Genomic DNA, 24,068 nt, shown 5'->3' with positions numbered 1-24,068 from the left:
TCAGGAAACCCCCAACATGACGTGCAGCGGAGTAAACAAAAGTAGAAAGAAGAGGTAGGTGGGGAGCGGGAGAGAGCGAGACAACAGATAGCGAGACTGCGACGCCGTTGACTACTTCTCAAGAACACCGCCGAGGCGAGAGCCAGTTCGACTGGAAGACGCACGTTCCGAGTAGCGACAGAGGGATAGGGGGGAGCAAGACGGAAAGACAGAGAGACAGAGAGAAGAAAAGGAGAAACGACTTCATAATCACGGCGAGAAAGAAAAAAAAAAGAACACAACAAAGAAAAGGAAGGAGGAAAAAAGACATCAGAGGCAAAAGACAGCAGGCCAGTTAAGCCACCCGCCACCCCGAAGATTCCGAGGTAACAAACATGAAAAGAAAAGAGGAAACGTGAGTAAAAAGCAGAACCCGACTACACAAACACCCATCTCAAAAGACTCGAAATGCTCCGGTTCATCAGTGCCGTTGCGGTCCAAAATCCGCCTCCACAACCTTACCCTTTTTCCCCTTAACGGTAAACTCCGCAAACAATGCCACATGATCACTAGGAAAATGAAAATTCGGGAAGCCAGGCACCCGCCGAAGATACTCCTTATCCACCTCTCCGAGCAGCGCCGAGACATGCAGCGTATTGGACGAGAACCAGATGTAGTCTAAGATGTCCTTGAAATCTGGTGTGTAGTTGGTGAAGGACAATTCCCCGATGGAGCCGTACGCCGACTTCAGCTTGAAAGGGTGCGTCATGCCGACGCGGCTGAGGTTGCCGTACAGTCGCTTCTCCAGGTCGGGGTGCTCTTCAGGGAGGTGTCCATTGGCAATGAGATTGTATGCCGCAGACCCAGGATTGGAGTTGAAATCACCACACATGAGGAGCGGGATCTGGTCGCCACTGGTGTACTCCATCGATGGCGCAGGCTCGGCGACCGGCGTGTTCTCAGGGCCGCTTTCTGCCTCTGAGAAGCGGAATGCTGTCTTGTCCATGCACGCGGGCCACTTCGCATAGCCATCAGAAAGCTTGGTGATCTCCTCCATCAGAATGGCTGTTTGAATGAGCTTGACATCCTTAAACGCCGGGTCCCAATAGAGATGAGCATTCACGACCATGAAGCGCGCTCCCGTCTGTCGGTTCTCCAGGAAAACTACAACCGCAATGTGATCTTTTTGCCACAGGCGGTTGTAAATGTCGTCCTGACCCTTGGCATCGGGCCGGCGGACAGCGGTTTGACCGAAGTTGATGAGCTGCTTGTCCAGCAGAATGTACTTGCTGCCCTTGAAGAAGATAGCGCAACCATCCACCATCTTAGCATCTTCCTCCTGCATGCCCATGGCACGCCCTCGGGGCCAATAGACACCTTTGTAATCATTGTACGCAAGCTGCTCGCGGAAGAAGTTGTTATAGCTTCCTTGATCAACTTCCTGGAGACAGACGATGTCGGAGCTGTGGGATCGTAATTCGTTAAGGATGAGTTCGCGACGGAACTCCCAGGAGAGGACACGAGAGGGGGCGTAACCATAGTGGGACTGGGTGGCGGAGGAGTCGCATAGAGTATTGTACGAAAGGACGGTGATCTTCTCGGTGGGGCTGTTGGTTGAGCTCGCGGTCTCGTCGAGAATGACCCAGTCTCGATCTGGAGGAGGCAAGTGAACTGTACGGTTGAGAGGAAAAGAGGATTAGCGAAATCTACCCCGCAAAAACCGGCCACCAAGGGCCAAAAATCTGTCGCTTACCTGGCATCTCTTCCTTCAAGTACTTGATCAGAGATTTGGTTCCTTCCTTCATGATTTGAGACTTGAGAACGTCATTGAGGGGGCAGCCCTCAATGCCCAACGTTTCCAGCCGGTAGAGATAGCCCATTTCGTAGGGAAGCGTGCGAATGTTGTTATCGAAGAGGTAGAGCTTCTTGAGGTTTGTAAGCATGCCAATCTCCTCCGGAAGCTCGTTGAGATCATTGCCGGAAAGATCCAGATGAGTCAATTTTCGCAGCTGGCCGATTGCCGGAGGGAGCACTTTCAGCTTGTTGTGATTGAGGTAGAGCTTCTCAAGGAAGGTGTAGTTGAACAAGGAGGTAGCCATGGCCCGCAGGCCCTGTCCGCCAAAGTCCAAGGCGTTCCAACCTTGCCGAGAGGCCGCCTTACTTGCGACAATTCCATTCTGTCCATTGGCCTTCTGGTCGGGGGTGTCGGTTTGACTAGGCATGATCTGGATCCCCTTGGACTGCTGCGCCATGATCCGGGCGTAGTAGTGAGGGGAATTGGCCTGCCTGGACTCCGCCGCAAGCTGAAGTTGCTCCTGCCAGAATTCGTTCATCGATTCATCAATATCATCGTCCCCGGCGGTTGGCGCCCCATTCTGGAGGTGGTTGGAGGTGAAATGCGGAGTGGTGGTGGCAAGGGCGCCGGCCGGGAAGTGTTGTTGGTGGGCGAGGCCATGTTGGCTATGAGGTTGGTGTGCGTGGTGGTGTGCGGGTTGCGGAGCATGGTGAGGGTGGTGATTTTGCGACTGAAACTTGGGCATCTGCATTCCAAACCGCTGATGGGCCTGACCGCCATTCATCATGACATGCTGTCCTTGATGGCTCTGGCCATACATGGTGAATGGGTTGAGCGAGGCTGATTGGTTTACGGGAGGCGATCGAGAAGGGGAGGGGGTGTTGTGGTTGAACTTCAGTCGACCCGGCGAATTAGTCCCGTTTGGAAGGGTGTTTCTTTGGTGCGAGTGCTGCTGCTGCGGTTGTGTTTGGAAGTAGAACTGCCCGGCCCCAGGCTGCTGGAACCTGTAGGTACCATCTGCCATCTAACGGGGCAGACGAGACCGGAGCTTATTTCCCTGGCGAAAAACCGGGGGGCGGGCGAGTAGCAGGCGATTCGGAGTGGAGGTGGTGGTGAGGAGAGGAGTAGAGGATCGAGCACGGTCTCTTCTCTTCTTCCACATAGAGTCCTGAGGCAGAACCACCCCGTCTAGAAGAGCGCGATTGGGGTTTGGTTGGCCGCAAAAGACCTCGTGCGACGGCAGTGGTGGTGGAGGGGTAGGAGGCTGGCACTCCGTGGGCTGGTTTGGATCAAACGATACCGAAGGGCGGAAGGCGGGCGGAAGAGTCACAAGCACTCCGAGTCGCAGTCTAGCTAGTCGCAGGGGATCAAGTTAGAGGGGAGCTCATAAACACAAGGATGAGACAGTCATGATAGATCGCACAGTTGTTCACTTTGGAGGCTGATAGAGAGCGGCTGGGGTCGAGATGACAGTCTTGAAGGGTGGTTTGCATCGAAGGCGGGAGTTCGCCTCACGTGACACCGCCCAACCGGATATGATTCACGCCAAGCCCGCCGAACCCTCTCGCAGCTCCCCCAACTCCAACCGTTCCACGAGCATGATCAAATGCACCAGTGTGAACACTGACTAGCCACTTATTGAATCAGTCCTAGTATCTTGGGCATTGTATAGCTGCAATTCGACACGAAAATGGCCTGGTTCCATGAGTTGGCCGGCTGCCAGTCGTTGATCGCTTGATGGGATGAAACAATCGCCGGCCAGGGTCACTTGGGGTCGTAGTGGGGTTCCTGGCAATTGCTCCCATTTAGCATCAGTTGTCAACAAATATAGAAGGGAATGGAGGGGGCTGTTCTCACTCTATAGCCGTGAACTTGCGTAGTCCTCACCTCGGCCATGTCAATGAGCCACCTTCAGCAAGAATGCCAATTCACCGTGGCGGATTGGATCATGTCCGGATTTCCAACATTCAAAGGAAGTGAAAGTTGGATCATAGTTCAAAACCAATGGCATGGACATGTATCTTGCGAGAAGGAGAGATTCGTACCTGAGGCGGAATCGCGAAGGTGCGAGCACGTTGTGTTCCAAACGTCAACCTCACGATAAGGACGGGAGGAGATAATCTCTCATAGCGTCATGGGATAGCTCGCATCCATCGTGGCCCATACCACATATGCTTCCTTTGCTCTCTATTCTCTTTTGCTCCATTTCTAGGCACCACACCTTTCCAGAATTCCTCGGTCTGCAACGCTTACTCGCCCCCTCAGGTTTTCTAGGTATCTGTCCTGTACGATTTATATATCAGCGAGGCCGATGTAGGGTGCGTTACATTCTACATCGAATATACCTGGCCACTGTCGACTTGTTGAAATCTATACGGAGTTGGGTTTGAGCCTTTCCGGTTATGAGGACTTAAAGGATACCTAGTCAACTACGCCACGATGGACATGCTAAAAGAGGCACAAACAAAACACATAGAAAAAATCACAGGGAGGATTGGTATCACATTTGATGCGTTGCCTCACTGGATACGATCGAACTAGGTACCAGGGGGCCGTTACCTACGCATCTCAGGGAATAATCGAGTGTACGATGTGCAGAGTTCTGACATGCTACATGTAATAATCAATAGAAATTATTTACATGAAGTTAACCCAATTGGCATGGTATGAGCCCCCACTGCAAAGGCACAGTACACATGCTCAGAGATCGCTCTGCAGAGTGCACCCCGCTGCGCCTCTCATAACTGCACGGAGAATATAGGCTAGGGAGGGCGATACCTAATCTACAGTGGACCTCAATTTTCAGCCTACAGTAGCAGGGTGACACGCAGCCAATGGTCACCCCAAAAATCGGGGTCAGTTGGTGCTTAGTGGTGTGGCAAACCGCCAGGCCACCCAATCCCGCGACCCCTCGGTAAAAGCTGACCATGCTCGGAAGCATAAACACAGGCTATTAATCGACACTATCGATCTTAACCCAAACCCAAAATTCGGCATGCCAGGATGCGCTTCGTGCAGATCTGCTCAGTTGCAACGAGAGCCCCACCTGCATGCACTGCACGAAGCCGTCCTTGTGATGATACCTGGCAAGGTTGCCTCGAGGTACGGCGACTATGACCGTCAGGGCGATGAAGGCGGCACCCATCAGCTATCACCAGCCAGTAGAAACAGCAGACACATCCCAGACTCGTATTCCGTCTGCGAGGCCCGGGAACTTCAAAAGGACGACAACGAATATGATGAGTCCAGAGAATGAGGGGTGTTCAGTATGGTCACTCTGCTCCTCGCCTCAAAGTACGTGGCAGGGGCGTTATGGCGTCGATCCACGTACGGTCCAAGTCCTGCAGGTACCAGGCGGCGCATATTGTACCGATCACGGGGACACATCGAACCATTGGACTGGGCGACCGAAAGCGGGCTCCAGCATCGGAGCGCCAGGATAAGAGAGCCGACGTTGCCTGGGAACCCATCGCTTCTCCGTAGGGCTCCCAGGGAGGGGGAGGGGGAGGGGGAGGAGGAGGGGCCTGGTATCACATAAAACGGTAAGGCGGAGGCTAAAGTCTTTAACGATCGCCAGTGAAGCCCCGGGTACCTGACGCTTGGGACGGGGCCTGGCAGGGATCTCCGTGTACTCGTACTGTCCCCGCGAATACCGGTTGTACTGGACCTAGGCCTTGGCTGTACTTTTGTCCGGGTGCGCAATTCCTGCAGGAGAACCCGGGTATCCCGAATACACCGGAATGGACTCTCCGGCTCAAATCAAGTTTCTCCCCCTCGTGAGAGCCCAAACACAATTCTGCATGGAGACCTGCCTCCAGCCCCCCTCCAGCCTGCACGTGTGAAACGCACCGGCGGGAGATCCCTGCTGGAGGATTTGGGGACGTCAAGTATCGTCGGGTGGGGCCCCTCGGGGAGGGGCAGTGGCGAGGAGGCAAAATGGATTCGAAAGGGGGTTTATGGTTCACGATCTTCCCGTGCTTTCTCGTGTCTCATATGTCCGGAGTAGTTCGCTGTTGAGCGTACTACAGTGCGGGTCTCTTTCGGTTCAGACAGGTCGAGACAAACTATCAACAAGTTCCCCTTCCGGGGTATAGTTCGCGACAGGATCAGCCATTTGCCTGATCCGGCGAGTTACGAAAAGCTGGGACGAGTGGCACAAGCGCCCCGCGGTCCGTGGCACCGAGTCGACTCATGATGTCAACCATTCAGCTTCACCTTTTGTCCACCACAAACTCACATCCCATGGAGTACACGCGGAGGTCGCGGAGGTCGCGGAGGTCGCGGAGGTCGCGGAGGTCTCGGAGGTCCCTGATTCCAGTAGTCTCAAACTACGCAGTTCGCCTAGAGTCCACCTGTCCACAGTGTCGACGGCGTTCCCGTAATACCGGCCCCAGTTAGGAAGCTCCGGCCGGGACTCTGTTTTGCCTAGTGGAGGAATGTTTTCACGGCCGACGTCGCGTGCCCCCAGAGTGTTGCCCAGAGTGTGGCACCAGAGGCCAGTGGTGCAAGCCTCCAAACCACCTCCCCTGACACCTCTCAGACCAAGACGAGGACTCGAGGACTCTGCCATTCCTTCGCCGACTCTCCCGCAAAGCAGCTAGCCGAAACATACATGGCATTGGACCCTCTCCTGACCCCTAATTCCCAATGCAGCTCGTGCAGAACGATAGTCTCGACGCCAAACCGTCGACCCCCCGTCACCTACAGTATGTACTGTATCTCATGTATCCGATTGTATCCAATTGTATCCAACTGTATCCAACTGTACCCAATCAATATTACTGCGGTTAGTGAGTTCTTCGTTACGTGAACAAGCCCCCCTTCTGGACTCAAGTGGAGCCCGCGAAGTTCAATGCCACTTCGATCCAGGGGTCGCTGGGACCAGACGGCGGCTTCCTCTCCCCAGACCGGTTTCTTTTGCCTCCCCTCCTCCCACCTTCTCTCGAATCTCGTCGCTGAACCTCAAGTGCGATTGGGGAGTTTCTTGTGCAGATAACAGAACTCGTGAAGGACTCGAATGTAGCCTGCGTCCTGGTCGAAAACGCCCGTCGAAATTTTCTTCGCATCGTTGCGCCCGCCCTACACTACACTAACAAAGAATATTTTCCGACCCGCTTCGATCCCCTCCGGGAATTCGCCCTGCCATAGTTTTTATTTACCCTACGGAGACTCCTTCCTGGGGCGGTGACTGGACACCTTACGGACCTGCATGCGTTTCGGTTTCGATTCCAATTCCAATTTCATTGCCGACCAGCTCAGACAAAGCATGTCTCCCAGCTCATGAGCACCGACCCGTCGCGCTGAGAATGCCCCCGACCCGCAACCCGCTCTAAGCAGTACCGCCTGGGATCGATGCACCTGAAGTAATGGATATGATGTCGGCAGGCACGGCTTCATTCGTGGGCGCCACGACGTCCGCCTCGGACATTCACTCCAACCTCAGCTCGACCTTCGCGGCCGCCTCCTCCTCGTCCCTGGCCTCCCTCACGGACTATAACAATTACCCGCTCACGCACCAGGGTGACCGCACCTATCTCCGCGACCCCGAAAACATCTATCCGCTGCCATGCGACCTGCTCGAGATCCACCGCCAGAGCCTGCGCACGATGATGCTGCTGCGCATCTTTGATGGCCCGTTTTGCAATCCCCACTCGGCCCATCACCCGCCGAAACGCGTCCTGGATCTCGCCTGCGGGTCCGGGCTGTGGTCTGGCTTGTGCCACGACTTCTTTGTTCGCCGTGGGCACCCGAACGTGGCGTTCGTGGGGATCGACTTAGTCACGCTGGCTCCCGATCTGCGCAAGCAGGGCATGAACTGGCAGTTCAAACGACATGATCTGCGGAAGCCCCGCCTGCCGTTCCCGGACGACTACTTCGATCTGGTCTTTATCAAGGATGCCGGGATGACCCCGTCCAGTCCGGCCCAGCAGGCCTCGGGGTTGTCAGAGCCCCTGCGCGTCTTGAAATCGGGTGGAATCCTGGAAGTATGGGACTCCGACTGGGTATTCCGCTCGTTGCTCCCGAATCCGGCGCCGGCTCGGAAAGCCTCGTTGAGGGACCAAGAGGTTGCCGATTCGACCGCCACTTATACCTTCTCTCCCGCCACGCCGTTCACCCAAGCACAGAACAAATACCTGGTCGATTATAACTCCTGGGTCGAGAAGGCGTTCGATCGGCGCAAACTCACGGCCCTCCCATGCGCCACCACGGGCCTGGCCTTCAACTCCGAGGTGGATCTGTTGGAGAATGTCGACAGCCGCCGCATCGCTATTCCGCTGGGGGAGCCGCGCTGGGAGCGAGAAGGCCAAGGCCAAGATTCCAAGGGCTGCCGCGCCCGGAAGACCTTGACCGCGGACCAGCTCTCCCTCCGACGGACCGCCCTTCTCACCGTGGTCCAGATGATTGAGGGCATGGAACCCATGCTCATGGAGACCAGTGGGAAGGGTCGCGACGAGTGGGACCGATGGTGGGCAGCGATGACCACGGACTTCTTCCAAAGGGCGGTCTCGCCAGCGGCGAGTGTCTCGAAGTGAGTGCCTGGTGGGGTCAAAAGAGATAGACCCCCTCCAGGTCCATGAGTCAATTCTGGTGTTTTGGTGGGCGCAAAGAAAAAACATTGATCATTGAGTGCGCTTCGTAATGGTGATACCCCCAAATTTGTGATTTTCCATTTGTGTTTTTATATCTTTTTCTTTCTGGTCTTTTCCCGGTCTTTTTTTCATTTAGATTTTTTTTTCTTTTTCAGGATGCATGTCAATGGGGTTCTCTGCGTCGAGAAGGTTCGGGCTCGGTTTCCCTGGCAGCTTGGCTTTCAGCTACTCTCATACCGCTGCTTAAGTGTCCGATACCGCTTCAAGTAATACCTGGAGTTTGGTTCATTGTCAATGTTCATCCACGTCCAAAAATGTCTGTGCCGAGGGAGGAAAGTTGTGGTCGCATGATGCTATGATGTATGACAGAATGTGCGAATTGGTAAAGACGGAAGAAGTGCGCCCGGCTCCGTGCTGCCCACCGAGCGGGCGGCGGTTTATAGAAAAATGATATATGACCTCAATGAATGTCTCCCAGGCACGAGCCGCCTTTGAAGTCAAGTATTCTATGAGTACAAGAAGGTAGGCAAGGTAGTTCGGGAGAGCATAGCTCGGGTGTCCGTAGGAAGGAGGGGTAGGGGGTGGGATTGGAAGGGATGTTTTGCCCTTACAGTGCTTCGACCTCTAGGATGGAAGTCAGTAACTTCAGCAAACTCTCAATTTGATATAAGCGAGCTGCGGAGACAGAAGAGCTCACCTTTTTTCACAAACTCGGCCCTAGCGATTCCCTTCCGGATCTGCTCCTCGTCCGTAATATGTGCCTGGCCCACAAACGCACGATGGAGTCGATCTCTGAAATACTGGTAGCCTAGAGGATACTCGCGCCCTAACCATAGAAGCTCTGTTGCTCTCATCGCAACATTAGTATGCAGATGATCCTGTGTGGGCAGTCATGGATGTGCGCGTACCTTTGTAGACGTTGATGACCTGCCGACGCAGCTCAGCGTTGACCATGGTTACCGCATTTACAGACAGCCAATCTGCGCAGAATTGCCAGTCGGGGCTTGTGTTAGAGGGTTGGATAGTCTCCTTGAGGATAGTGCTATATAGCAGAGGGTGGGAGGAAGTTGGAGAAAAGCTCGGCGGTTATCGGTGACGTCGGGCAGTGCAGAGAGCTCGGGCCGCTGTTTATCAGCTGCAGGGCCAGCGCCGGAGGGAAAAAGAACTATGGAAAAGCGTGGCGAATTGCATCCAAGTCTGTGATGTGAATGTGGCACAGCTCAGATCGTACTTGGAAATAAACTGCCAGCTATGTTCTAGGAAGACGGAATTTGGTGCCAATCCCAGTCGCGGTCCGGATGTACTCTAACTCCGTATGGTCTCCAAAGATTCGAAAGGCTGCTGTCGCGTACCTGTTCAGTCCTTTATCTCCCTTCGGAAATCAAAAGTCCCCATGTAGAAAATCAGGCACCTCGCGAGTGAGTCATATAGACACCCTTTACGACGGGTAGCCATCTCAAGATTGATGGCAAAGCCTACCGCGCCTTTTGAGCACGCCACGGTTACTCGCGGGGTTCTAGCCGAGCTCTGGGCCCGAGCTTCGGGAATGTGCCTGGTCCGCGACTATCTGATTCAACTTCCCTCCCCACACCACCCACCCACCATGATACCCCGATTAGCTCTACGGAGGCCCCTGCCTGGCCCAATTATCTCCTTTTATGCCTCGTCGCCTCGCTTCTTCTCCGCAACCGTCCCTGTAAAGACAGGCGGCGCCACCACCCCGGAGAACCTCGGGACTAGACCCCATACTATCGATCCGCGATGGCTCACCATGATGAAGCGGCGAATCGGACGGTGCATGATGTTTGGTCTCAAACCAAATCAAATTGACGATGCCGGCAAGCTTTTGCAGCAATTGGCTCGGGACTGGCGCGAATTGATCGCAGGCAGTGAGGGATTCTTGACCGACGAGAGGAGGCGGAGCTTGTATCGACACAACGTGGTCTGGGGAGAGATGGTATGGACCCATAACTATCGGGCCGCCGTGTTCGCAGGAATAGGAAGAAGTGCCGCTGACATGTACGTGATCAGGATGTCATGGGTCATGTCAACAATGTCACCTATGTCCGATACGCCGAAACCGCCCGGGTGAATTGGACACGCAATATTGGCATCCACATCGACCCCGCAAACAAAAGTGAATGGATCAACCTGCTCAACTCCACAGGAATTGGGCTTATCTTGCGAAGCATTAAAGTTGATTATAAGTTTGTGGGTCACCACGAGACCACCTCTGCAACGAACTACTTTACTAACCAACTCCCTAAAGCCCATGACATGGCCAGACAAGATTACTGTGTACCAAAAACTCGTTCCTGATCCATCATCAGCTCTATCATCCCAGTCCGCATTTCAGCTACAAGTAATGATTCTGTCAGAAGCTCGTCAGCGCCCCGCGGCTCGTTGCCATGAGGACATTGTCACCTATGACTATAAGAAGAACCGCAAGACTCCAGAGCTACCACCATTTATCTTTGATCAATTCAAGACTATTTGGGAACTGCAGGAAAAAGCACAGAAAGATTGGCAAGACCGCATTTTGGAAATTGAGAGCGGTGTACGGACCCTGGAGGTTCAGAGTTGGGACCGTCCAGATGCGGTTGAGGATACAGGATCAGCATCATAAGAAGGGCGCATTGATGACACTTGATTTATATGATATCAATTCTGCTAGCACATATATGTATGCGCAATCAGTGTCATCTGGCTCGCATGTTATCTCAGGAAAGGAAATAGTGGGCAAAGTCTCAAGCATATTACTCAGAAAAAAAAGTATTATACAAACAACTCCAGAAAGCCATGGTCTCTCGCCGCCAGGAGCTTACCCATCGAGCCAAGAATGAGAGCATACAAAGTATACTGCAATGCGAAAATGACCATACTCACCGTTTCTACTGGCCGGAACCTGGGTGGGGCGGGACCGCCTTTGCCTTCTTTCTTGGTGAACTTATCCAACTGGGTAGGTAGGTGAACTCAGTCTATTTCCTTCTTCCAAAATCGAAGCCCCATGAATGTTGGTGAATACGAGGTCCTTACATTTCTGTCGTGAATCGTCAGCCGTCTCTCTTCCGGTAGATATTATTTGAGCGACGGCAGATACGTACTCTCATCATAACCTGATCGAAAACCAGTATCCATTGCTGAGGCGTTGGTATAGACCCTAACAAGTGGCTCGCCGACATGGAGGGTTACGTCTGTCTGCATTGTTTAGTCGATGTTGATTGGTAGCGTGTTATTTTCTTAGAATATTGAAATATAGACACTCCCAGTCTACCTCATTTCACCTGTGCACGAATCTTTCATCCTCGCGTTCGGCAATACAGCTTGATGTTCGTATCGTCAGAGATAGACTTGGAGACTTCGCTTTCGCCCTGACTTGATCTACATATTTCTCTCGAAAAGTGACTAGGCTTATATCGAATTATATATCAAATTACAACGCGACAATAATCTTGTCAATTCAAAGAGAAGGCCCAAACATAAAACTAACAAAAGAGGATCACCTGGCAAGTCCTTTTTGATAAGGAGCTGTCTCCTTATCACACCAGCCCCAGAAGCGTTCTGCAACGCTTGGTTCTCCTTCATTGGGGGGCTCCAAGGATTTCTCAATATGGGAAGGGATCGATCCAAATCGACCCCATGGAATAACAAATGATCCGTTCTGGGCAGAAGTCACCTGCGGAGAGAATCCAGCAAAGAGCTCAGTGTACGCCCCATATCGAGGAGCTTTGAAAACAACACCCTATGAACCTCAGACTCAGCTAGTTCTTACAAGGCAGGAGCATCAGAATAACACATACCATAATCATGCTTTGGATGGCGGGGCTGTTTCTCTGAAGCTCAGTCTTCATAAGTCCCGGGTTGACGCTCTGTTGGGTCTTGTCAGTGCCTGTTTCAATTTAAATCCTCTTTTAGAATGCTTAGCGTACCAAGTGAATAACTCTATCCTCGTTGTGCCGTCTTGCCATCTCACTGGCAAAGAAAAGATTGCCAACCTTACTTTGCATATAATTCTCCATGGCACTTTTGAGAACTTGTGGCTGGCCACTTTGTTTGTCAAGGATAATCCCTCCCGGTGGAACAGAAGCAACAACCATAGAAGAGAGCCATATGACGCGTACACTGTCAGCGGGCGCGTTTGCTGCGGTCCTTTTGAGTACTGGACGAAGCAGCGTGTTGAAGAGAAATGGTCCTAGGCAATTCGTTCCGATTTCGAGATCGTGACCCTATTATCAAAGGTGAGTACATTCGAGCATGTCATTAAATGTTTGTACACACCAGTTTAGTCTTGCTGCCTGCTGGGGGTGTCATTACCCCCGCATTTTGTATCAAAACATCTAGCCGGTTTTGTTGTGCAAGAAACTGATCCACGCTGCTTCTGATACTGCTCAGGTCCGAAAGGTCGAGTGGGAGATATGCCAGGTGACCTTGGCTGTTTGAGCATTCAGGGAGAAGTTTGATCAAGCTGATTGCCTTTTCAGCTTTTTCGGAGGAACGAGCAGCAATGTAGACGGTGGCGTTTTTTGAATAGAGGATACTGGCTGTTTCATAGCCCACGCCCGAGGTTGATCCGGTCACTATTACAACCTGAAGAAGGGGTCAATAATCTCGTGGTAACAGATCATTCGTTTTCTATTTTCTACTTACTTTACCTGCGAGGTCAGGAATGTCTTTCTCCACGAATGTTGGTGCCGGAGGAAAGATCTGGTTGATAGGGGTACACATTTTTGAATAGTAAATAGAAATATGAGCGTGAGATTGATTGACAAGGGTATTTCAAGAAACTATTTCCAAATACTTATATACCCTAGTACCTCTAAGTACAGCCGGAGATGAATGTCACAGCTCCGGCTATACTTCGCAGGCTGAGCTTGATAACGGACCCGAGCCGTCTCCGGCGCTAGCATCTCCGGGCCGGCGCTAAGGGGCTTTGCCCCAGTTCTGGTGCTCAGCTCTCGTGCAACTGCTGCAGCAGTAAGACAACAAAAACTATGCATACAAGAGTCAAGGCTAGAAGGCTTGAATTCCACTGGGTGAAAGCAGCTTGTTCATATTTAACGTTAGGTCTTGGCCTGCGTGATTACCACCTGTCACCAAATCAGTTGTGCAGATGATGGGAAATATGTCGCATACAGCCATTGAATTGAACCATACTCGATGTGTTAAATAGGACTTAAAAATTGTGGACAATAATTGGTACCTGACGAGGTTCTTATTCATCTACTTGCATTGCAGTTATCCCGTTGTGACAGGAACATCTTTAAGACAGATCAGCAGCGGGATCAAAGTTCCGCAGAAACAATATTACGCAAGTAAATATCAGGCTAACGAGTTACACGCATCTGTTATTCGATACACCGAATAGAAGAGAGTTCTAGTGCGGAGGTGCTGGTGGTTTGCTTTGAGGCACCTCAATTTGGTCTTTTTTCAACCCCACATGGTTGCCCCGCATTAGGTCGGCTATATGGCATCGCGCTCTCTGTTGGCTCCCCCAAGTTGGGGTGTCCTGGGTAAAAACGGCCACTTATACCCCACACAGTCGCCTTCTCGGCCTTTACCTCGGAAGGTGATGTTCCCGATGGATTAACTGGCCAACCTCGGAGATACCACTCACGTTCTACAAAGCATTCGGAACACCATCCATATCTTGGGTCGCTAGATTCCCGGAAAATCATATGATCATTCGGACCTTGACTGACCATGGCTGATACAACTCCTTCGCGGCTATCTGGCGGGACGCGGACTGAGCGCCTGGCGAGCTGGGCTGCGAATCTTGAATTTGAGGATCTCCCTGAAGATGTAATCCAGAAAACTAAGGATTTCTTTGTTGACTGGCTAGGATGTACTGTTGCAGGACGTCATCATCCAGCTGTCTCGGCCATTGTACGATTTGCATCTCAGATGGGTCCTTCCAGCGGGAAGAGTGAACTAGTGGATGGATCGTTGAAGTTCACAACCAGTCCGGCATTCGCTAGTTTGGTGAATGGTGCCTCCTCCCATGTCGTGGAACAGGATGATCTTCACAACCGAAGTATCATTCACCCTGTAGGTCTCGCTCAGTGGATTGGGCCCTAAGCCCTACAAGATGTGTTCTTCTGGCCCATCCATGCTGATTAATTTACAGGCCACTGTTATATATCCCGCTGCCCTCGCTGTAGCGCAAGAGGTAGATGCCACTGGTGAAGATTTTATTGTAGCCTGTGTTGTCGGCTATGAAGTCGGTTGTCGAGTAGGAGAATACTTGGGTAAAAGTCACTATGAGGTATGTTGCTGTTATTCAACATGTTGTAGTATGACTGGCTAAATTTCACGCAGCGCTTCCATTCTACCGCAACTGGTGGAGTTATCGGAGTTGCGGCTTGCACAGCACGCCTTTTGAAACTTGATGCAGACCAAACATTATCTGCAATTGGAACAGCTGGCACTCAGGCGGCAGGTCTTTGGCAGTTTTTGATGGACGCAACGCACTCAAAGCAAGTGCATACTGGCAAAGCCTGCTTTGATGGAATTTTTGCCGCTTATACTGCTCGTGATGGCCTTCTCGGCACTAGAGACATTCTAGAGGGACCACGGGCAATGGGTGTCGCACTGGTTCCGGGCACCACAAACCCCGAAGCTATTGACCGAGATCTTGGTACCAGCTATGAAGTCCTTCGCTCTAGCTTCAAATGGCATGCATCATGTCGGCATACTCATCCTAGTGCCGATGCGTTGCTAAATCTTATGAAGAAGAACGGGGTTGGGTTCCATGATATTGAGTCTGTAACCTCTCGCACCTACCAGGCTGCCATCAATGTACTCGGCATGACTGGAAGAGGAGAGACGGTGCATCAGAGCAAGTTCTCGATGGGGTTTGTGCTGGCTGTAACTGCCAAGAAAGGCCAGGCGATGATCACTGACTTCACAGAAGATGATCTGGAGGATTCCTCGCTGCGGAAGTTCCAACAACGTGTGAAAATGGAACTAGACCCGGAAATTGACCGAGCATTCCCTGAGAAGTGGCAGGGAACGGTCATCGTGACTACTCATTCTGGAAAGACGTACACCGAGTCGGTCCAGTTCGCGAAGGGAGACCCAGAACTCCCATTGACAAGGTAGGTTGCATTGGACGTTGACAGTATGTTTGAATATGAACTAACAGCAGTTATTCAAGGGATGAAATCAAAAGAAAAGCTCATACTCTCGCTCAGTTTGGCGGAGTCACAGATACCAAGAAAGTTGACCAGCTGATCGAAAGAGCATGGAATCTGGAAAAAGAGAAGAATGTCAATGGATTTGTTTTCTAAATTTTTGGCCGGGCGAGTGTCCGCTAACTTGGTGTATAAACCAGCTTCAAGGCAATTGTTGACCATCTAGCTGCATTTTGAGACTCCATGTAAAAATTCTGGCTGCACTTGTCAGGAGCCTAAAGCAATGGGTGATGGGAAATCCTTCTCGAGCTACCTTCAGTATTGTGGCAGTCAGAGAGATCTACGGCATGGTTTTTGAGGCAGAAAGGACCCCTTCCTGTGGCGTTTACCATTAATTGTGGCACAGAGGTTCATACGGCTTGCTCTTTCGAGTGGAAAGAATCAAGTGAAATTTTCTCTGAAAAATTCAGCAAATTCTCGATCATGGACGCTGCATAAGCTCAGCGGAAAATAGTTGCTGCGGTTGCGAAACCTCCGCCCCGAATCGTGCTTACTTCTGTCTTAATTGCTAGGACTCGGAGCGTTGACAAGATCCTCTAGATACAGGGAAGCTCACGTCGTTATGTCTATGCAGTCTACCAGCTCTGTGAATCGTTCTTCTCCCCGCATGATTTTATCGTGTACCTCCTGCAGACAGAAGAAGTATTGACCGTTCAGCCCCTGACGCGAAGGCAATGAAGGTCTTGCAGGGCTTCTGACTGATAAGCCATATAGACTAAGATGCGATCGCCTCCGTCCATGCAGCAGTTGTAATAAAAGGGGTCTCATCTGCACTTTTATACATCCAGAGCCATCTCAACGCTCCGGTCAGACCCGCTCGACGAAGCAACTAAAAGACCGCGTTCGTCAGCTAGAAGGCCTGGTTGCGTCGCTGGGTAGAGACGACAGCTTGCCTAGCCCAGAGAGTACTTCGAGGTCCAACACCAGTAGTGCTGAGTCAAGAAATACTGGTGATGATGTTGCCGGGGCCTTCGGGAGAATCCGAGTTGAGGATGCAGGGACGAGCTATGTCTCTGAGGCACACTGGGCCGCACTTCAACATAATGTATGAGAGATTACTAGCCGGTCTTGGACCCTATTTCTGCGCGCTGCTAACACTATATAAGATTGCGGAAATCAGAGAATGTATTGAATCCGATATCTTGGATTCAGACAGTGTATCGGCCTCTCCAGCAAGAGGGCCAGCCTTGTTGATCGGGTCTTCGGCACCGTTCAACAAAGACGACGCCATCGCTGTGATTCCGTCCAGACCAGTAGTAGATCGCTTAGTGTCTTTATTCTTCAACTCCATGGAGCCTGGAGTCCGTATGTTGACCTCTCATCTCTGGCGTTTACTCTGCTGAAAAAGAGCCCAGTTTTGATCCATGCGCCGACATTCCAAAGAGAAGTTTGTCGTAGATCTATTCCTGGCTTTTAGGATACTAACACTTGTTTGTCACAGTACGAGCAATGCTGGGAACAGCCGCAAACTGTGGGCTCCACATGGCTGGGCCTTCTATTCACTATTATGTGCTTGGCGATTCATCTTCACCACCGCTCAGAGGACAAACCGTCGGATTCAATCCGGCATATCCATCAAACCAGCGACACATTCCGGGTTCAAGCCGCTCGCTGTTTGGTTGATGCGAAATACACGACCCCCTCCAAATATACCATTGAAACTCTGATGCTGTACACGTACGCAGAATATTTCGAAAGCCAGGACCCCCAGCATGAAATTTGGATCTTGTTGGGCATCATTATGCGACTTGCTATGCGGATGGGCCTACATCGAGATCCAGCCCGATACCCGAAATTGTCATGCTTCCAAGGAGAAATGAGACGACGAGTCTGGACGTTTTTGGCCCAACTGGATACGCTTTTTTCGTTTCAGATGGGACTCCCGCGAATGCTGAAGAATGAGCTCACAGACACAGAGTTTCCTTGCAATTTGCTAGATGAGGACTTTGACGATGGTTCTACAACACTACCGCCACCCCGACCGGAGACTGAGTCCACACTGGTATCATACCTCGTCGCTAAGAGCCGCATTGTGGCTGTCTTTGGCATCATCACGGACCATGTCGCGTCTACACAACCGAACTCATATGAGTCCGTTCTCCAACTTGATAGACAACTCTGCGACGCTTGTGCATCTATTCCCCAGCATCTCCGGTTCCGCGGCATATCCCAGTCGATAATCGAGATGCCTCATATCATCATGCGACGGTATCAGCTGGAAATTGTCTCCCAAAAGGCCCGCTGTGTTTTACATCGCAAGTACCTGACGGAAGATATTGCGAAGCCGCTGCATCCCAATTCTCGGGCTATTTGCATTGATGCAGCGGTGAAGCTGTTGAAGTACCAAGCGGACATTGATACTCAGACTCAACCTGGAGGAGTGCTGGGCCAGAATCGGTGGTTTGTCACGTCCCTCAACAGTCATGACTTCATTTTGGCTGCCGTAATAGTTTGCCTCGAGCTTCACTTTTGTTCCAAGAACGTTCCCGAAGATGATTCTTTGAGTGGTTCCCGGCAGGAGAATATTTATGTTCAGGAGCTTGTTCATGCTCTCCAAATCTCGCACAGCATATGGGATGCTTCCAAAGACAAATCCAGAGAAGCAATGCAGGCCTTTAAAACTATCACTGTTATGTTAGAGAAAGCAAATGTGCCAAGGACGCAGTATACCAATTATCCGACAAATGATATGGTAACAGGGAGTGCCGGAATGACGAAGACCGCGGAGGGCGGATGTGGCTTGAATGGAAACTCAAATGGAGAAGAATACCAAGCCACCACTGCAGGTATGTTTGGCGTGCTATTGGCTTTTAAATTACTGCTTATCTCACACCCCAGATATCGACGAGGAAGAGTTGCTCCCTGCAGATAGATCTCTTCCTGGGTGTGGCCCCGTTGGCAACATACGCTCATTGTCTAGTCTGGGGCTTCCTAGTGAAGATATTACGATGCAAGATATCTGGGACTTCTCAGGCTCGTTTGACTGGGTATGTGTCTTGCATGGTCCACTTGAAATAATTCGCTGACTGACTCTTGTTCATAACAGAATGCTTGGGATGCAGCGATACAAACACCATTCACCTTAGAAACCCATGATTACACGTCTGGCTTCGAGAGCTTCCATTTGATATGAGTCTATACATTGTGTTGCTATTCATCCAGCTCCTCGCTTGTCTCCCAGGATATTTTTAGCTCAGAGGCCCCGACCCACCGTACCGGTCACACTCAAGCATAGTTGCCTGGGTCGGTGGCCTCCAGGAATTTCATCTGTACTGTAAGCTGTCCACCACAATCTCCAAAAACGCGTTACAATATCGGTAGCTCGTCATGGTCGGACATCTAAGCTGACGCGAGGAGAAGTCTGCGCCTCGGACAGCTCACCGCCAAAATCAGCGAGTGTCCATAGTGTAGACGTCCTTGTCGGAATGTAGCCGAAAGACTATCACGTTGAGAATCCTCTCGTTCTACAGTAGATTTCTTATGCAGTGAATATTACTAAATTTTCATATACAGTACGGAGTACGGAGTAGAGAGCCCGGAACAAGTAGGGCTAGCGAAGGGATCGGCGCCATAACCTTGTCTCGAACCGTTTTTCGGACCCAAGGAAAAATCCGGCCTCTCGTTCGGGATTAGGGGCTTCCGCAAAAACGCGGAAATAGGTCAAGGTTGAATAAAGGAAAAAAATTTGCGCAAGGCACGGATAAACTCACCGTGATGAATAGACAACTGTTGGAATGAGTTGTACATAATTTTCGGTCGACGATCGACCTGAAGAATCCCCGTCGCAAAGCAGGGTCTGCGCAGGCAAAGGTGGGCAGAGGCCAAGCCGCCACCAGCTGGCCGCGGGTGCTGATCCTTACTCGTTTTGTGGCGGATCGACGAGGGAACCTTGCAATGCCAAGTCGACTTAGCATTTGTTGTCATGGGGAGGGGTCGTTGGAATTGATGTCCTGATGGGCTAGCAGATTGTGTGCCGATTGCGAGATGCATTTCTCCACACACCTCCGGTTGTCGGAGATCTGCCCTGGGACTGTCTGTAGGTTAGAGAATTGTGTCGCTCCTCATGATCCACTCGAGTCTGCACAGGAGGGTGGATCGCATGTTAGCCATGGCTGAGCGGGGCCTCTCCAGGCACGAGATAGCCGAGCATGTGAAGACAGTGAGTAGCTACTTTGGTAGAACCCTAGGAGATATGACAAATTGTGCGATTCAAACTCGTTAAAGGTACTCGGCCGGTGTGATTGCGGATTTCCTGCAGCTGCGCTCATCACTGAGGAATCCCCTCCAATGAAAAAGGTCGATCTGGAGGACTCGTGTCGCCATGCATGCCCCAGAACTGGTGCAAGGACGACCCCGCAGCAGGCGGCCTAGAGAGCGGTAGATCGTCAGTGAAGGCTTGGTAGCAAATGGCGATTGTGGGTGCTGGATAGGATTCACCATCAGGTTAGTCTGGGCTCGTGGTTACGGTGGGCCCTAGTGGCTTCTCCGTGCCGAAAGGTGTATATATATTCATCTTGCGTCGCTGCGATGGGACGAAGTCCGATGCCGAAATCGCAATACAAACGGCGCCAGGACTTTGAGACGAAAATACATGTCGGTTAGGCCGTTTCCCTGCCGTTGAGGATTGGGTGAGAAGGCGTCGCTATCGCAGGTGTGCAGCAAGCAGGTGACCTGCGCCGAATGGGGGAAAAGTCCACGGTATAAAGATCGACCTGATTCAACCTAAATACTACAGTACTGTAGGTTTCCATGTACGTATGGGAACTGTTAAATACTAAGACACACCAAATCAATTGCTGATTACCCTAGGCTTTTATTGAGCAATCATCGAGGACTTCTGAGATATATACACGGTGTATATAGTGCGATCGAGATGCGTTTCATCTCTAGTCCGTCGGTTTCAAAAGTTTCATGGTGGACGCCATAAAAGCGGGTGGTACCGCCTGCCCAGAAAGGGCAGCCTGTATGATCGACAGCCCTGTTACCATACGATACCGCATTTTTGTTTCTTTCCTCTCTCCAACCAACTTCATACTGCCGCAGTTCCACCGGGACTTTTCCTTCTTTCCCCTTCTCGTATTACCGCATCGACTTCGACTTCTCTTTTTCCCTTTCCCCCTCCCTTCCCCTCGTCCCTCTCATCCTCATTCTTCCCGAACGGATCCTGGGTTCACATCGACCTCGATCCCTTCGCCCCCTCCCCCTTTCGCTCCTTCCAGCCTGGTCCCAGTCCTTGGCCTCATCCCGCCAAGCTGACTCGGACCTGGGTTTCGGCTCCCTCGTCCATGCCACGCTCATCCGCTGCGGGCAGGAAGAATCAGAGCAATCGACACGAGAATGGCCTCGTCGGTCCCGGCAAGAAAGTAACCAAGCAGAAGTCCAACAGCCATCTCAACGGCTCGCCCGGCAACGGCAACGCTCCCGGCTCGGGCGCCTCTGCTCCTTTCGACCTGCCCTCGTCTCGTTCCACTAGTGACCCCGCGGTCACCTCTCCGGCGGTCGTGTGCAAGGGTGTGGATGGGACCAAGCTCGATGGCAATGTGCGTGGGCTGGTGAATGGGCATAGTAAAGGTGTGGCGGACATGGCGTGCGGCGAAACCAACGGCGCCGTGCCGCATAATGGCGGCATGACAAGTTCGGCCTCTCGCAATGGCACTACCAAACGATCTGGTTCCAACGCTTCAATAAACCCGCTCCAACTCGCGTCCACGATACTCAAGTCGTGCCCCATGTACGACACGATTGCCATTCTGATTTTTCTGCTACAACTTCCGCCGATGGTCCTGACCCTGGTTCAATTCCTGTTCGCGTCCCTGACATTCATGCCTCCAAGTGGCGCCGCTGCTGGTTCCTTGTCGTCAAATTTTGACATCTTCCAAGGTCCGGCCGGGACGCCTTCTCTTGGGACTATGATCGCCATGGACGGGTTCTGCCTTCTCTTCTGGGGCCTGTTCATGTGGACGTGGGCACAAAACTTTGCAATCGACCTTGCCCACGTCCAAGTCGCCATTACTTTGGGCGGCGGAGGCTCCGGGAAGAACGGTGGGGTCAACGCTCTGTGCGTCGGAATTGTTCTGCTGCTTCATGTTATTCGCAGCAAAGGCATACAAGAATTTGTGATGGGGCATCTTGTTTCTGCCAAACTCATTAGCCCCGATCTTCTCTCGCAGTACTCGAATATTCTACCCGCCGAATTCCGACGATCCGAATCGCAAACCTCGCCGAGTTGGTTACGGAGTCTGCTCGCCGTTCATATATTAGCACAAGCCGGAACTGCGATGGCGAGACGTTCAATGGCTAAGAACCGGTCCCCGGCCCCACCGCGGACCGGCAAGCGTGGGGATACAGAAGCGTCCGCAGGCTCGCAGGGCCAGCCCGATTCTGCTCTGGAGTCTGCCGCTAGCCTTTCGTCTTCTTTCGTGGGGCCGGATGGTCAATTTGTCAAGGACAGCAAGGATCGTTTAACGTCAGCCAAGAAACGCAGGCGACAAGCCAATCAAGTTCGAAGCCGTCAACCATTTTGGGCCGCCCTTGCCAGTACAAAGGTTACAGTCATGCGGGAATACGAGCATTCGCGGGTGCTATCGAAGACTGCACGCGGGTTGACAATGGCCGAAGACGACTTGCAGGGAGTTCCCGTCGATGAAGGATTGGTATGGATTACAGATGTGGACGGTTCTACAATCAAATTTGCTGCCGGTGATCTTGCCGATGATTCTATGGCGCCGAGCTCTTGTGATGTTGGTCGTGTAGAAGGAGATATGGAGCCGTTCTATGTCTGTGTCAATGGGGCACTTTGGGCAACCGCGACGATTTGCAGGGTTTCTGATTCTTCTAAGGAACCCAGTATAGTCCATTGGAGGGGCGAGATCTCCGGACTTGCACCCAATTGCGCTTATACGTGTTCTTTCGTGCGCAGCGATACCAATGAAGAAATCTGTGTCATGAGTGTCAAAACGCCCGCGACGGCCGACACGGAACAAGGTAAGTTTCCATCGGACGGGAAGATGCCCCTTTGTTCATCAGACTCATCGATCCAGTAGCTGTTTCCTCGGTACCGACACCACCACAGCCACCCTATCGGCCCTCGTCCCCTACGACCACGCTCAAGAACTCCGTCATCAACGCCGAAGCCAAACTGAACGAGAAGCGCTCTCGATTGAAGAAGACGAAGAACGATCACAAACTTCTCATCTCGAAAATCCGGAGGGAGTTGGACAACTATAACCATCGACTTCAGAGTGGAACAGACGAGAATAGACAAAAGCAGCGCTCGCTCCAGCTTGAGCGAAACATTCGGCAAACAGAGGAGGCCACTGCGGTGTTGGAGATGCAACTAGACAACATGGAGAACGTGCCGGAGGAGGAGATGGAGCAATGGTCTGCGCACAAAGCTGATTTCGACCGTGAATTGGAGCTTTTCAATCAGACCAAGGAAGAGGTTGCTGAAGCTCGCCTTGCCTCAGCCCAACAAGTGTCATCCTTGGAGCAGGAGTTGAATCTGGCTGTCCAGAAGCGCGAGCGTCTTCAGAGCCGCCGTACTCGCGTCAACGAACAGTACGAGCGCATCATATCGGCCAATGCCCAAGGTTTGAACGAAAGAGAGCGTCGCGCAGCCGAACAGTTTGCCCGAGAGCAAGACCACGCCAAAATGGAGACCAACTTCCACGAGCAATTTGCAAGCATCAGCCAGTCTGTACAGGACTTCCAGTTACGTACTAGTCAACTTTGGCAGCAGGCTTCTGCGATCGAACAGTCCATACAGCAGCAGCAACAGCAAATGCTCCTCGACTCTGGTCCTTTGACTCCTGAGGGCAACTTGCCGGGCACCAACCCAATGGCCGAAATCATTACAACAACCTCCGCTCTTAATGGACGAGCGTTGCTGGGCCTCAGTTTTCCTCCCGCCAGGTCTAGCCCTCTCCAGACTGCATCTTCGCCTATCCATGCTTCATCGTCACATCCAACAAGCCCCGTACAAGATTCCACCTTTATGCCTCAGTTTTCGACCTCCCCGCTCGGCAACACCGGCTCCTACTTTGGGACGGGCATCACCAACCGGGACCGCTCCTTCTCCAACCGTTCCACTCGTAGCAGTCAATATGGTTCAGATTTCTTCGAGTCGAGTCGTCTTCCGTCGGTCCAGCTCGACCTGTCCGATATTCTCTCTGACAAGCAGCAACGCTTTGGGTCAGATGGGAACGGCTTTTTGCAACACGGTGGCCGACCTGTTCTGAGCCCTTTCCAGCGGGCAGCGAGCCGCGTTAGCGGAGCTGGTAGTGGCAGCGGTGGCAGCGGCAGCGGAAGTGGCAGTCCCAGATCGGCGCGCGAATGAGATATCCCAGGGCCTTTTAACTCCATCAGTCATACCACGGTTTTGCTGATCTAAGGCGTACCTTGATTGATGTCTTGATTCCACCCGTCCTCCGAAGTGGTTCGCCTGATACGTTCGCGCCTGTGCTTTCCAGTCCGTTCGGTAAAATCATCATTCCTTCGCCTTGACACGCTCTATCC

General features: G+C 52.0%; 9 protein-coding genes across 9 annotated transcripts; 5 read left to right on the top strand and 4 right to left on the bottom strand.

Annotated features, from left to right (window-relative positions):
- Positions 1-460: 460 nt before the first annotated feature.
- Positions 461-2,798, bottom strand: N7482_003776 (CCR4-Not complex 3'-5'-exoribonuclease subunit Ccr4; the record flags this gene model as incomplete). Its single annotated transcript, XM_056685901.1, has 2 exons — positions 461-1,650; positions 1,733-2,798. 2 exons carry the CDS (start codon positions 2,796-2,798, stop codon positions 461-463), a joined length of 2,256 nt encoding a protein of 751 aa, XP_056544643.1.
- Positions 2,799-5,985: 3,187 nt separating this feature from the next.
- Positions 5,986-6,344, bottom strand: N7482_003775 (uncharacterized protein; the record flags this gene model as incomplete). The annotated part of the gene is made up of 2 exons (XM_056685900.1): positions 5,986-6,082; positions 6,127-6,344. The coding sequence occupies 2 exons, from the start codon at positions 6,342-6,344 to the stop codon at positions 5,986-5,988; spliced, it is 315 nt and encodes a 104-aa protein (XP_056544642.1).
- Positions 6,345-7,140: 796 nt separating this feature from the next.
- Positions 7,141-8,307, top strand: N7482_003774 (class I SAM-dependent methyltransferase; the record flags this gene model as incomplete). Its single annotated transcript, XM_056685899.1, has 1 exon — positions 7,141-8,307. One exon carries the CDS (start codon positions 7,141-7,143, stop codon positions 8,305-8,307), a length of 1,167 nt encoding a protein of 388 aa, XP_056544641.1.
- Positions 8,308-9,020: 713 nt separating this feature from the next.
- On the bottom strand, positions 9,021-9,318 carry N7482_003773 (electron transfer flavoprotein regulatory factor 1; the record flags this gene model as incomplete). The annotated part of the gene is made up of 2 exons (XM_056685898.1): positions 9,021-9,205; positions 9,273-9,318. The coding sequence occupies 2 exons, from the start codon at positions 9,316-9,318 to the stop codon at positions 9,021-9,023; spliced, it is 231 nt and encodes a 76-aa protein (XP_056544640.1).
- Positions 9,319-9,967: 649 nt separating this feature from the next.
- Positions 9,968-10,990, top strand: N7482_003772 (thioesterase family protein; the record flags this gene model as incomplete). Its single annotated transcript, XM_056685897.1, has 3 exons — positions 9,968-10,321; positions 10,396-10,575; positions 10,634-10,990. 3 exons carry the CDS (start codon positions 9,968-9,970, stop codon positions 10,988-10,990), a joined length of 891 nt encoding a protein of 296 aa, XP_056544639.1.
- An 873-nt stretch (positions 10,991-11,863) lies between these two features.
- Positions 11,864-13,089, bottom strand: N7482_003771 (NAD(P)-binding protein; the record flags this gene model as incomplete). Its single annotated transcript, XM_056685896.1, has 5 exons — positions 11,864-12,106; positions 12,165-12,233; positions 12,294-12,590; positions 12,643-12,951; positions 13,012-13,089. 5 exons carry the CDS (start codon positions 13,087-13,089, stop codon positions 11,864-11,866), a joined length of 996 nt encoding a protein of 331 aa, XP_056544638.1.
- A 975-nt stretch (positions 13,090-14,064) lies between these two features.
- Positions 14,065-15,650, top strand: N7482_003770 (MmgE/PrpD family protein; the record flags this gene model as incomplete). The annotated part of the gene is made up of 4 exons (XM_056685895.1): positions 14,065-14,409; positions 14,489-14,626; positions 14,680-15,458; positions 15,518-15,650. The coding sequence occupies 4 exons, from the start codon at positions 14,065-14,067 to the stop codon at positions 15,648-15,650; spliced, it is 1,395 nt and encodes a 464-aa protein (XP_056544637.1).
- Positions 15,651-16,843: 1,193 nt separating this feature from the next.
- Positions 16,844-18,687, top strand: N7482_003769 (fungal specific transcription factor domain-containing protein; the record flags this gene model as incomplete). Its single annotated transcript, XM_056685894.1, has 5 exons — positions 16,844-16,859; positions 16,910-16,941; positions 16,996-18,340; positions 18,393-18,541; positions 18,601-18,687. The coding sequence occupies 5 exons, from the start codon at positions 16,844-16,846 to the stop codon at positions 18,685-18,687; spliced, it is 1,629 nt and encodes a 542-aa protein (XP_056544636.1).
- A 2,152-nt stretch (positions 18,688-20,839) lies between these two features.
- N7482_003768 (uncharacterized protein) lies at positions 20,840-23,889 on the top strand (the record flags this gene model as incomplete). The annotated part of the gene is made up of 2 exons (XM_056685893.1): positions 20,840-22,538; positions 22,598-23,889. The coding sequence occupies 2 exons, from the start codon at positions 20,840-20,842 to the stop codon at positions 23,887-23,889; spliced, it is 2,991 nt and encodes a 996-aa protein (XP_056544635.1).
- Between the last annotated feature and the right edge of the window lie 179 nt (positions 23,890-24,068).

This window comes from Penicillium canariense, assembly GCF_028826845.1.
Source record: "Penicillium canariense strain IBT 26290 chromosome Unknown utg000002l_segment0_segment0, whole genome shotgun sequence".
Classification (NCBI taxonomy): domain Eukaryota; kingdom Fungi; phylum Ascomycota; class Eurotiomycetes; order Eurotiales; family Aspergillaceae; genus Penicillium; species Penicillium canariense.
Note: the sequence above shows the minus strand (reverse complement) of the source record. Positions and strands in the feature narration are given on the sequence as shown.